General features: G+C 30.3%; 1 protein-coding gene across 1 annotated transcript; it reads right to left on the bottom strand.

The window, feature by feature from the left end:
• On the bottom strand, positions 1-3,339 carry LOC128282618 (ribonuclease 3-like). The gene is made up of 3 exons (XM_053020751.1): positions 2,979-3,339; positions 1,596-1,806; positions 1-698 (listed from the first exon to the last, which is right to left on the bottom strand). Exons 1-3 carry the CDS (start codon positions 3,261-3,263, stop codon positions 325-327), a joined length of 870 nt encoding a protein of 289 aa, XP_052876711.1. The 5' UTR covers positions 3,264-3,339; the 3' UTR covers positions 1-324.
• Positions 3,340-14,814: the final 11,475 nt, after the last annotated feature.

The raw sequence follows: 14,814 nt of genomic DNA, 5'->3' as shown, positions 1-14,814 counted from the left end.
TTTATTAAGATATAAACTAAAAATTTATTGATATATGTTCAATCTAGACATTAGAGATTTGAATCAACACATAAACAGATTCATAATTACTTATACATCACATCACATTCAAAAGGGACGAACAAGAGACTTGAATCTGCACATAAACAGATTCATAATTATTTATACATCATATTACATTCAAAGGGAAAAGACCCAACCTCGACTCTGGTGCCAACATATAAATTATAGCCATCCAACGAATAGCTTGTTGGCATTATTCATATAGTTAATATATATATGAGGGATAAACTTAATGGTAGATATTAAAAAACTAAACTAGTTTTAGTAATTACCACCATCATGACTGAAATTGTAATACACAGAATCCGTCCCTCTAGCACCATCGGGTAAAAAGATGTTGGCAGTTTGGGCATTGCAAGTTCTACTCCCCACCCCCAATTCATGACTGAAATAGTAATTCATAGCATCCGTCCCTCCAGCACCACCGGGTAAAAAGATGTTGGCAGTTTCGGTTTTGCAAGCAGTTTTACTCCCCGCCCAAGAGGGGCAGTCGAAAGCTTTTTTTTCTTTATAACAGAAACGAATCTCCAGCAGCTGACTTTCACTGTTACATACAATTTGAGGCTGTTTATAGTTTTTGTCCCGCAGATTTTTCAAAATGTCGCCCACTTTGCTACCACGTTTAAATCCCAAATCTGGTTGAAGGCCCAAAAACCAAACCTCTAATCACTGATCTCCTTTAATTTGAGGGTCAACTATCAAAATAGTTACTTTTATTTGACTCGAGTTATATTTTAGTCACTTAGATTTGAAATAGTCACTTTATTATGGTGTAACATTTTAGTCACTAAGCCGTTAATTGCCATTAACAGTATAGTGGTAAGCTGACATGACACGTTAAATCATCATTTCAAAAGAAAATTTTATATTAAATTTTGTAATTGGTCCCTATATTTTTTTTTTCATTTTGAGCAATTTAATTTTTTTCTTTTATATTCTTTTAGCTTTCTTTTTTTTTTTCATTCTCTTTTACTTCTCACTCTATTTTCCTCCCTTCATTTCTTTTAACGTAGTTTTTCTATGTTTTTCCATTTGTTAAAACTAATCCACAAGCTTGTCTCACTCGAAAAAATAAAATTGTTAAAATAATAAAAAATATAAGGACTAATTTTAACAAATGAAAAACATAGAAAAACTACGTTAAAAAAATAGAGAAGGGAGGAAAATAGAGGGAGAAGCAGAAGAGAATGTAAACTAAAGAAAAAAAAAAAGAAAAGTTAAAAAAATATAAAAGAAAAAATTAAATTACTTAAAACGAAAAAAATATGGGGACCGATTGTATAAATTAACCTAAAATTTTTGTTTAAAATGATGATTTAACGTGCCAGGTCAGCTTACCGTTACACCATTAACAATAATTAACGACTCAATGACTAAAATGTTACAACGCAAGTACGTAAATGACCAAAAAACGTAACATTTGTAACATTTCAAACATAAGTGACTAAAATGTGACCTAAAGTAAACAAAAGTGATTATTTTTATAATTTACCCTAAATGAAATCGAAACATTGTGTATGGTAAGTAATTACCTTCTTTTAAATTAATGAATTCTTGTAGGAGGTTTAAGGTAAAACTGAAATAGTCAGAAGGTTTGTTGGGGTAATCCGAACACATTCCATGTTTTCCCCATTCGTATTTCCAAAATTGCAAATTATCCTCTTCTTTTCTTACTTTCCTTGCATAAAGATTTGGCCAATTCCTCATTAAGTCTGCTTTCAATGTGCTCTTCTTCAATATTTCCTACGAGTTTAATTATGAATTAAAAAAAAAAAAGGGTCAAATACGAAAACATGCATGCGATTTATAAATTCATTTCGGTGAATGTTTAACCCCCCAAAAAAAACAACTTTTAAAAGTATTTTAAAATAGGATTATAATTAGACCTGATTATGGCTCGAGTTAATGTTAAATTTTAGATTGAGACCTATTCCAACCTGAAAATAAATTTAACATTTTGTCCAAATCCAATTCAGATAGAAAATGCTAAACTTGACCCTGACCTTAACCCGGACGGCCCATATTAATTTTTTTATATTAATTATTTTATATAAAAATAAATTTAAAAAATATAATACATAATATACACTAAAAACTTTAAAATAAATATTTCTCAACAAATTAAAAATACATTAAATAAAGTATTTATATTAAAATAACACTAAGATAGTTGAAACTTAACAAGCAAATGACTCCAAAATAATAGCAAAATTAACAATAAAACAAAAGTTATATAATATCCAAACAATAACAAGATAATAGTATCAAAAGAACAACAAAATGACAGTAAAATGGTAGTAGAGAAAAAAAATTTAGGCAGATTCAGATCTGGCGAAGCTTGAGTAAAAAATCTTAATTGAGGTTCGGCTTGTTTAGAAAATGGGTCTTATTCTTTTGTTCAATCTCATTTTTCGGACCTATATTTTTGTCCAAACTCTCTCACTTTTCGAGTAACTCAGTCCATAAAAGGTCTATTTATAATACAACAAAAATATAAAATGCATGAATTGTCAATCTAAGCTCTAAGTGCTGGTTTACGAGTTTGAGTGAATTGCCTACTTGTAGTGTGCATAATAGTATTTTGCTATTATCGAGGGTGTAGGGATGAATTTAAAATTCTTTTTAGGATAATCGAAATTGAATTATAAATTTGTAAGAGTTCAAAATATAATTTTATCATGTATTAATTTATTAGTAAGGTTAATTTTTTTCTTTATAGGAAGACCAAAGTGAAATTTTATTATAAATTAATTATAAATTTTAAACATTTTGAAGGGCCTGCATAACATTTTTTACTATTTTTGGGGCCCCTACTCCCTCCTTAAATTCGTCCTTGAGTTGCAAAAAGTTATATCTCTGTATCCGACACTTGTGTGTAAAACATAAAGAAATTGAAAGCAAAATGGGTTGCTTACCACAACGTCATTTTCTGAAGTAGGTTTGGTGTTGGTGCATCTAGGATCTTCATGGTACGGAGGCACCGGCGTATCCTTATAATATTGTGGCCATAAACCATGGATGGTAAACCTCACTTCGGCTCTCCCTTCACACTTCTTTCCCGGAGGAGGATGTAAACAAACAGTTGGTCCCCATTGCAGACTGTATTTGTAGAAATCCAAGGGTTTCACGTCCTCGTCTGAAACTACCAAGCTTACTCCGGCTAACACTACAGCTACCACCAATATTTGCCTCTTTTGCATTTTCTCCTACTTTTGCTAATTACGACTTCTCAAGTTTTTCCTTCTTGCATTAGTTTCGTATTAATGCAAGGGTTTTTATAGGAAATTTGGAATATTTGTCTTGTAATGCAATCATGCTTCGGATTTGGCTTTGTTGAATGCTACTTTTCTTTTCCTTTTTTTTTTTTATAAATTACGGGATTAATTGAGGAGATAGAGCCAAATATGTTTATTTACTTCGCAAGTTGAAAAAGACACCCCATTTAAAAAAAAAAAAATCTTACTACAATTCTAATATTTAATATGTCAAAAAATTTCTCGATATTCAATTAAGCTTTCAACTGAAAATAGTACTGAATTGAACTCTTAATTGAAAAAAGCAATCAATCAAGCCATCAAAAATCAATTTTCATATAATCTTTTACCACCATTTAAGTTAGTCACGTCATGTAACGAAATTAAGTAAATTCTTTTAAAATATTTAAAAATTCATAAAGAGATTTATAATTTTCACAAAATTAAAAAATAGAATTTTAAAATTATAAAGAAATTGTCTAAAACCTGGTAACACCTTCATTTATTGGTCCAATTAAAAATAATAAATATTTAATAAAACATATATTTAATTAAAATTGTACAAATTTTTATATAAATTCAAATTGTTATATTTTAATACTAAAACTAAAAGAAAAGTTAGTAATTATAAATAGCAACTTTAACTCAAATTAATTGAAATTATTCAAAGCTTAATATAAATCTGCAACAAGAACAGATCCATAATTATTTAAATGTTACATTACATTCAAAAGTAAGAGGAAAAGGGATACAACCCTAAACCTTATGTCAACATAACTTAGACTAATACTAAAATATATTGGTATTATTTTGAGGTAATTAGTAGGAGCGAAGTTAGAAAATTCTTTTAGGAAACCGAAATGGAATTTTAATTTTTAATAGAATATATCGTTATAAATTTTAAAAAAATTAAATTAAATTTTTATAATTTTAGGAGGCCAAAGTGTAATTTCACATTTACTAATTTAAAATTTTAAAATTTTCTAAAAGGCCAAAACAATAATTTTCCATTTTAGGGGGTCGGGACCCCTGTCAACCCCCTAGATTCACCTTTGGTAATTAGGTTATAATTTTCTGTTCCATTTGGTTGCCATTCCCGAAGAAGAAGGGAAAGTAATTTGGTCATCTTCTTTGTTACAATAATTATTATCCTCCAGTTTGTTGGGTTAGTCTTTATAGAAAGTAGATCCTTCGAGAAAGAAGCATAAACGAATCTCCTGTAGCTCATGCTTTTGGTTGCATGCAATTTGAGGATATACTCCATACTTTTTTTTTGAATTTTGTAAGGATATCGCCTACTTGATACTTAGAGTTTCCGGATGTAATTCCAATATCTGTAAATACTATAATGATATTATAGTGGGAGATAAAAAGTAAGTTAAATGCACTGCACCGTCCATCCAAACTCATACTAAATCAATTACCTCTTTGTATATCACGAAACTATTTGTAGAAAATCATGTTAGCCCCGAAATAGAAATGAGGATCATTGGGAATGGTACACATTCCATGTTGTTTCCATATATGTTTCCAAAAGTCCAAATGGTTGGGGATTTCTTTATTTTTCTTCACATAAAGGTTGGGCCAATTCTTCGTTAAATTGTCTTTGATGTCCTTCAATTCACCCTACCAGTTTCATTATATAAAAAAAAAAGTCGTCCAATGAGAAAAACATGTTTTTGGGGATATCATGTATACATGATGAAGCAATTGAAGAAAAACAATATTTGGTTTCCTCAAGTAGATTAGCTGAAGTAGGCTTGATTTCGGTGCATGTGAAATCATCACAGTAGGGGTTGACCGGCTTGTTATCAGGAAGATGTGGTGATACAGTACGAATGGTGAACCTTTTCCATTCTGGGTGGCGGAGCATTACAAGCAGAAGGTGGCCATTGGAGGGAACAATATAAAAACGATTACACTAAAATAGTATATTATTAAGTGATATCAATTATCAGCCAAGTAGTCAAATATTTGACTTGAGTAGTTCTTTTACTTAAATCAGAGCTTTAGTAAAAATTTGCATCCCGTTGTAATTTGAATTTACAATTTTAATCATATGATCAATATTTTAACAATCCAATCATCATATTTAATGTTTCATTTCTATGTATCCTGCATGTTAAGTTTGGCGTGAATTAAAATTTTTTAACTATTCATTTTAGGTAAAAATGTAGCACCCCGAACCCGGCCCAGACGTTATGACCGGATCCGACATGCCACATCGAAGCGTTCAAAACATTTTATATTGTTGATCCAGAAAAACTTACTTAATGTTTTAAAAGATAATTTCATTATAGGTTAAAGTGAATGGAAGTCATGCACCGTAGGAAACCGAAAAGAGGTGGTGAGTCCATTGATCGCTAAGTACCAAGCTCCTTCGGATCCAATCCTAGACATGCATACCGCCATTGCCACACCTTAACGTCATGGATATTTCTAGGAAACCGATTTGATTAAGTCATTTTAGGAAAAGTGATTAATTTTGGAAACTACTTTCATTGCGGAAGCTTTGCTTGTTGTCGTGTTATTTTGAAATCAATTGTTGTTTTTGGAAACGCGCCTTAAAGCTATCCAATTTCAACAGTTAAAATAAGTAATACCTCTCTTAGTAATACATATTAAAACCATCAAAAAATAATTAAGCGGCCTTATTACATTTAAAAACCCAAACCTCAAACGTAAATAAAAGAATGTCCAGTTCACCAGAAGAAAATCAAACTTTCAGAACGGGTGGCCACTCTGAATTCCCTCACAGCTCCAAGCCCACTATGGTTGGGGATTTCTGCGTGGATGAAAATAAAAGGGTGAGTTTGGGAAACTCAGTGTAAGGAAAACCCATTCAAAGCCCAAGTCACTCAAGCCTATTGGGCCTAAGCCCATTCAGTAATAATGGTAATCGGATGGAGCCCTTTTCAGACATAATAAACCGGGCCTTAGCCCTTATTCAGATAATGTATGGCCTATAGGCTCATTTCAAAATACATGCAACATCAATAAACATATGCAAGCCCGCTTGGGAGACTACTCAACCCACCAACCACTACACTCCACCCGTACCAGCCATACACTCCATGTGGGAATAGCTCAACCCACCTAGCCCAACACTCCACGCTTGCGACCTTGCTGCTCAGCTATCAATAAATTGAGGCAAAGCCTCCAAGACGTGGATAAGCCACTTTCAAGACTTCCTCCGTCAATATCCCAAATTCCATGCATCGATAATAACAACATGGTATGCAAGAAATAACAACAATCAAACATGCATTTAGGTCAATTTAACCCTAGGGGTATTTCGATAATTTATCTCCTAGGGGTAAAACTAGATTTTCACTTTTAAAGGTATTTCAGAATTTATCTATTTTAGGGTTTTTCATGCATATTCCTACCTTTCACGTACTACGTAATCACGCATCGAGGGTTCTTACGAATTGGGCCCGTTGGCCCATCATTCCAATTTTGGCCCATTAAGCCCAAAAATATCGAGGGCACGTAAATCATGCACTTTGCAGTCCAAATTTTGCAGCTTATTTAAAAACATTAATCGATTTACCTCACGAGCATTCGCACACTCGCAAATCTACAAAATACCGGTTTTCGCATTTCGCTTTTTGACTTTTGCCGATCCAGACTAAGAAAGAGGGTGTTAGTTACACACATTTTGCTGACGATATATATGTCGAGAGATCCACACACGAACCGCCTACAATTGGATTACTAACACGTTAATCTAACTATTCAAATACGAAATACGTATTAACCCCTTACGATATTCGGTCAACCATACCTACAGATCATAGTAAGCTTATAAGAAATCAAAAAGCAACTCATTAACAAATTTTTGTCAATGTTTACCACAAAATCATAATTTCACTGCAAGCTGTTTTCCTGAGCAACAGTCACTAAATAATTTATAACTGGAGCTACGAAACTCCAAATCAAGTGCCGTTAATTTTCCCTGAAAATAGACTCATATATCTTCTATCCATAAAATTTTCAGAATTTTTGGTTTAGCCAATCAATACCAGATTTTTCTCAAAGTTTCCCATGTTTCACTATTTGACTAATCTGACCACTCTTCATTACGAATCAAATTTCTCATTGTACAGAATTAAAATTATGTTCTCGTTTATTTCTTTGAAACTAGACTCATTAAGCTTTAATTACATAATTTATTCAGCTTCTAATTCATCTCCCACAATTTATGGTGATTTTCCAAAGTCATGTTACTGCTGCTGTCCCAAGCAGATTTATTACCAAATCACTCTTTCACATCTAACTTGCATGCTTGTTATTTAAGCATGTATATCACCAATCAATCATCACATATCTATGATTTTACTTAAGTATAATCTCCATTTCATCATTTTAAAGCACAACATGTTAGCCGATTTTTCCCTTTAGCATCTAAGGCACATGCATGATCATTTGTTTGGCTCAACTTCACCTATCTTCCATTTTTCATCAAAAGAACATGAAACAACAACCAAAAACTAAAATATGCTTCATGAGTTAGGGTAGAATCAAGAAGAACTCATGAACATCAAGATAGAAGCAAAGTACCAAGAACTTACCTTCAATTTTTCCCCCTCCTAGTGACCGAATATTCAAGGGTTTCTTCCCCTATTTGCTCTCTCTCAAATTCAGCTATGAAGAACAAAGAATGAACAACAACCTTCCTTTACTTCCTTTTGTTATTCTTATCACTCAACATTTTATGACACATAAATGATATACTAATATTTGTGCCATACTCATGCCATAATTCCAATAAAAATATGCCCATAATGCTTATCATGCCCATCATCCATTAACTATTAAAATGCTAATGCCCATCATTCATTAACTATTAAAATGCTAATGCCCATCATCCATTAACTATTAAAATGCTAAAATGCATACATTATCAACTATCCATCACCTTGGCTGGCCACTACATTAAAAGTGGGGAATTTGACATGCAAATCCTCCTATTTTGCACTACTATTTATTTGACCACTACAAATTAGCCTATAGTATTTTCAAACATTTTCACATAGGTCCTATTTCATAATTTCACTCTCTTTTTCTTATGGAACAAAAATTAACTAAAATTAGCGGGTTCTATCTTAAGCTTGGGCCGTCTAGAGGCCCACTAACATAATTAAACCTATGCCAACATTCACAGAATTCACGAAAATTGGGGCGTTACAAAAAAAAAACTTTCAACTATTAAATATATATTAATGGGAAGGGATCCACATTTACTGATGTAAAACTTAAGTAATTTTATATTGTTCTAACTTTTTATACAATTAATATTTTAACAATCCAACTGTTAAAATTATCAAGATATTTGTAATTGTCATGAGTATAAAATTTTTAATCAATATGATATATCTATCATAGCTATCTAAAATATTATTTATATTAATATATATTTAATGGTTGAAATTTTTTACCCAAAAAAGTAGTTAGAATTTTTAATTTATCCTAAACTTAACATGTATGATCTACATGAATGGAGAATAAAATATGGTGGTTAGATTGTTAAAATGTTAGTCGTATAAAAATTCATGAAAGAGTGTAAAACTGCTAAAATTTTTATACCGTATAAGTGGTTCCCTCCCCTATATTAGTATAGACAATATTTAATATCAATATGATAGGGATATTGGATCAATTAAAAAATTTGCAATCATGACTAGAGGTGAGTAAAATTTGATTCGATTCGAAAATATTCTTTTTGAATTTCGAGTTAATCGAATCGAGTTATTCGAGTCAACTCACATAAGTAATTTGAGTTTTGAGTTCAAGTTGAGTTGAATTTTACAATTCGAATAACTCGAATAATTCGAATAGTCTGAATAACAGATTGATGTAAATACTCCTTTGGTCCCTATTAATTTTGAAAATAAGTAAATTGGTTTTCTCTCAACAAAATTACAAAATAATTCAAAATAATTTTTAAAATTAAAAAATATTTATAAAAATTCTAAAATTTATATTTTAAAAATTATAAAGATATATATAAAGAAATTTAAAATTTTAAAAATTTTCTAAAATAATAATTTTGGGATCTAAATAAGTTAATTAATTATTCAAGTTTATCATACTAAAGTATATTATTATTATTATTTTGCTTTGGAAAAGTTTTCAAATATATATGGTTCCAAATTTATGTACTTTAACAGGAAATTAGTTATACTATAATAATATTTTAATTTGACATGTTTAATTTTTAATTTAACTTGAACAATTTCACTCGATTCGATTTGACTCAAATTTTATTTCACTGAACTAAATTCGAAAAAAAATTCAAATCGAGTTAGGATGATAAAATAGGACTCGTCAACTCGATTAACTTGAATTTTTTTACTCGATTAGATCAAACGCTCATCTTTATGCATGACAAATAAAAATATCTCGATAAATTTAATAGTTGGATTGTTAAAATATTCATTATATAAAATTACAAAAAGAATATAAAATCACTTAAATTTTACATCAATGTAGATAAATTATTTTCCTTTTATTATATTAAATAAAAGATGTCATATTCTGAAAATAGAAAAGAATAGATGTAGACATGTAGATATTGAAATTATTATTTTCTTTGAAATAATTATGCATATTTATAATTTGAACACATGATGCTAGGTTATCAAATTAATCTATAACACAATCCATATATTGTCTACTTTGCGACACCGTACATAAATCTTAGTTTCAACCTACTTAACAACTTATACAAAGAAAAAAAAAAGAGAGAGAGAAGGGAATATGTTGATTCAGTCTCAGTTCGATTGATATTGGTATTGTTACTAGTACAGGAGGACGTGGATTAGAGTCTATTGAAACGCATTATTCTCCTATTTAAGGATTGAGGAGGGACTATAATGAGATTGTTAAATAAAAAAAAAGAAGGGAAGGCATAAAAGTAAATTATTTACCACAACTATATATATCTATAATTATATTTAACTCTTTGGCTGAGTTTGTGTCCCGAGTTAATAGGGCATTAATCATTTGAAAATTACTACAATACCTTTTTATATATTAGGTAAGTATGAAAGTGTTTTTTGTCTTTTATATTTTAATATAAAGTCAATAAAATTAATGATGATAAGATTTGAATATGATAGATAATGAATTTTAACATTTGACTTGATAAAATGATAAAAGCTAACATGATGACAAGTGAAAACTAAGATGCCTTAAGTTTAAGTTTCATAATTCTTATTATGGGTCTGTATTTTTTTTTTTGAACAATCTCATTATAAGTTCTGATCATATCTACTCCTTTTGACACAATGTTTAGAACTACCTATAGCCTCTCCTTAACCCATAAATGAGAGGATAATACGCTTTAATGCACTTGAACCTACATCCTCCTATATTGGCAATAATTAAAATCTTTTGATAATATTTATTCTTTTATAAAAGAAATAATCTTTTGATAATTTCATATTAAATTAGAATCTAATTGGTGAATGATAACTCGACTAAAATTTTGATAATAGTAATCGATTAATGGGTAATATGAACTAAATGAAAGCTTTAATAATAAGTATATATAAAAGATAAGGCATCTCCATCACAGCATCCGTTTGTCTTCATCTCCAACTTGATTCCGTTAGGCCTCACTCCACATCTTATCCATATCAAAGGAAAAACGAAAAGTTCTATATAATTATATCACTATAAGAGACAAATAAATTATAAAAAGTAATCTAAAAAAGAATTTTGTTTGTTTTAGGTTTGTAGACTTGTGAAGAAAATTATTACACTGAAATGTGAATTATAATCAGTGTTCGATCGAATCGGATCAAATCAAGTGAAAAAAATTTGAGTTGACGAGTTATATTTTATCAACCTAACTCGATTTGAAATTTTTTTGAATCGAGTCCAGTGAACTGAAATTGATTTGAATCGAATCGAATAAAGTGAAATTATTCTAGTTAAATTAAAAAATTAAATATGTCAAATTAAAATATTATTATAGTATAATTAATTTCATGTTAGAGTACATAAATTTGAAATCATATATATTTGAAAACTTTTTCAAAACAAAATAATAATAAAAAGACACTTTAGGATGATAAACTTGAATAATTAAGTAACAAATTTAGGTCCCAAAATGATTATTTTAGAAAATTTTTAAAATAAAAAAAACACTTTAGTATGATAAACTTGAATAATTAAGTAACAAATTTAGGTCCCAAAATGATTATTTTAGAAAATTTTTAAAATTTAACTTTCTTTATATATTCTTTATAATTTTTATAAAAATTATACTTTTTTAAAAATATAAATTTGGGAATTTTATAAATATTTTGGAATTTTGGAAATTATTTTGAATTATTTTGTAATTTTGTTGTGAGAGAGACAAATTTGCTCATTTTCAAAATTAACAAGGATCAAAGAGGTATTTACACTAATCTATTATTTGAACTATTCGAGTTATTCAAATTGTAAAATTCAACTGCGTAACACCCTTAACCTATAACAGACCGTTTTAGTGAAATAGGAACAATGGTTTTAGGACCACAAATCTGAGTTCAAAAAAATTATTTTAATATTATTTTATGATCTAAAGCATAATAGTATTACCGTATAAAAATTTTGTTAAGAAATTTTACCGTTTACATGTTCAATTTGATAAAAAGGACTAAATCGCGTAAAACATAAAAGTTGAGTTCTATTAACTAAAAATATTAAATAACTATAAATGTTACATGTATATGGAATTTAAATGGTTGTTGAACTCATACATGATTCTCTGTTTTTATATGAATTACATGGCTAACTTGATTGATGAATATGTGTTAGGCTTTTGGCCAAATTGGGTTGTGATATGTTTTGGTTTACTTACCTAAATTGTGGTTAAATGGTAAGTTAGATTCTGTGTTTTATGAACTTACTAAGCTTAAGTGTTTACTTTGTGTTATTTTTCGTGTTATATAGTGGTTTGGAAGCTCATTCAGGTTGGAAGCTTGTCGGAGCTATATCACACTATCTATTGACTATCTTGGTACTTTTGGTTATTTAATTTTGGTTATAATGGCATGTATATGTTATTTTGGCTAATGATAGCCTACATGTTTTGTTATGTTTTTAGCCATTTGAACTGGCTTGTGCTTTGGTATATTTTTCTATATATGTATAAATGGCCTTATCATGTTTGATGTGTGGTTTGATGCGTGGTTTGGTATGGTTAATATGTATTATAATTTGGAGTGATTTTGTAACACCCCAAAATTTTAATTTTTGATTTAGTGTATATGTGACACAAAAGTGTGTATCTGCTTCAGTGGTTAAATGTTCTGAGTATGTGTGTGAGGTCCCAAGTTCAAGCCTTACTTGGGCAAATTTTGGTATTTTTATAAATAAAGCCTTAACCTTATACAAAGGGCTTAAGTTTAATTGTTGGTAAGTTTATATCATAATGGGCCTACTGGTTTGATGGTTAAGTGGAGTGTTGGAGTATTGAAGGTCTTGTGTTTAATTCTTTATGGTGGTGTGGAGATAGTACTTTTTGCTCCAATTTCTGCTAAGAGTTGTGTTGGGGCAAAATTCTGAGTAGTTGTGTTTTAGTGGGTTAATAGGGAGTAATTTTAGGAGATAGTTGGGGAGAGGTTATCAGAAAATAATCTGATTATCTATTTGTTGCAAAAAATAATAATAATAATAGAGTTTCGATTTTCTCTCCAATTCTCCAAAATTTTTCTGACGTTTTTTTCTTCTTCTTCTTTTTTTCTCTCCTCTACTAATTATTTCCCCTAGTTGCTGCCGAAATTTCCATTATTTTTTTCCCCTTTTGTTTCTTTCTTTTTTTTCCAATTGATTCGGTTGTTCATCATTGATTGCACGTGTTCGGTAAGTAACGGTTTGTCTATTGTTAATCGTTCTTGGTTAATCTCTAAAAGGGGGATTCCTTTTTGGTGTTCAGGAGTTAATCAAGGGGCTGGTGGTTTTGAATCGACGTTGTGATTGTGCGAAGTTGTGGTTATTCAAGCGAGGTAAGGGTTTTTTTAGGTTTTTAGTCGAGTTCCTTTCGAAATTGGTTGATTAAAAATGAATTAAGTGATTAATCTAGAGATATGTTGGTCGATTTTTAGGTTTTAGAGCCTTAGTCGTGCTTACGCATCAGAAACGATACCAGGTGTGTACCCGAAATGCAGAAATAGGATTCGGCGAAAAGCCAAAATTGCTTGCTATCGAGAAATAAGAGAAATAAGAGAAAATGATACAAAAAAAATTGTAGAGAAGGAAATAAAGGTGTTATAAACTTGGAAATCAGCATTTTGCACTAAAATAGTTTTGAACAGCAGCAGTAATCTAACTTTGAAAAATCATAAAAAATAGTGAAAATTGAGTTAGAGGTTGAATAAAATATGAAATTAAAGTTTATTCAGTCTAGTTTTTCACGGAAGAAACAGTGTAAGCAATGGAATTGTAAATTATGAGATATAATAAATTTTGTGAGACAAGGTCAGAATGATTTCGGGAATCCTGTTAGCCCCCTGGATTCGCCTCTGGTAATTAGGTTATAATTCATTGTTCCATTTGGTTGCCATTTCTGGAGAAGAAAGGAAAGTAATTTGGCCATCTTCTTTGTTACAATAATTATTATCCTCCAATTTGTTGGGGCAGTCTTTGTAGAAAGCAGATCCTTCAAGAAAGAAGCAGAATCGGATCTCTTGTAGTTCATGCTTTTGGTTGCATGCAATTTGAGGATATACTCCATATTTTTTCTTCAATTTTGTAAGGATATCGCCTACTTGATACTTAGAGTTTCCGGACGTAATTCCAATATCTATAGATACTATAATAATACTATAGCATGAGATAAAAAGTAAGTTAAACGAACTGCACCGTCCATTCAAACCCATACAAAATCAATTACCTCTTTATATATCAAGAAACTATTTGTAGAGAATCATGTTAGCCCCAAAATAGAAATGAGGATCATTGGGAATGGTACACATTCCATGTTGTTTCCATATATGTTTCTAAAATTCCAAATGGTTGGGGATTTTTTCATTTTTCTTCGCATAAAGGTTGGGCCAATTCTTCGTTAAATTGTCTTTGATGTCCTTCAATTCACCCTACCAGTTTAATTATATAAAAAAAAGTCATCAAATGAGAAAAACATGTTGTGGGGATATCATGTATACATGATGAAACAATTGAAGAAAAGTAATTTTTGGTTTCCTTAAGTAGATTAGCTGAAGTAAGCTTCATTTTGGTTCATGTAAAATCATCACAATAAGGGCTGATCGGCTTGTCATTGGAAAGATGTGGCATACAATATGAATGGTAAACCTTTTCCATTCCGGGTGGCGAAGTATTACAAGTAGAAGGTGGCTATTGGAGGGAACAATGAAATTAGTTATACTTGTAACGCCCCAAATTTTGGGCCTAAAAGTATTAAGTCTTGAGTGGGTGCAGTTAGAAGACTGCACATGAATGTTTTGTTGTGCAAGGAAGTGACACAAATGCATGTTTGCTTTAG

This window comes from Gossypium arboreum, chromosome 10, assembly GCF_025698485.1.
Source record: "Gossypium arboreum isolate Shixiya-1 chromosome 10, ASM2569848v2, whole genome shotgun sequence".
Lineage (NCBI taxonomy): Eukaryota > Viridiplantae > Streptophyta > Magnoliopsida > Malvales > Malvaceae > Gossypium > Gossypium arboreum.
The sequence above is the reverse complement of the archived record's forward strand: the minus strand, read 5'-3'. Positions and strand labels throughout refer to the sequence as shown.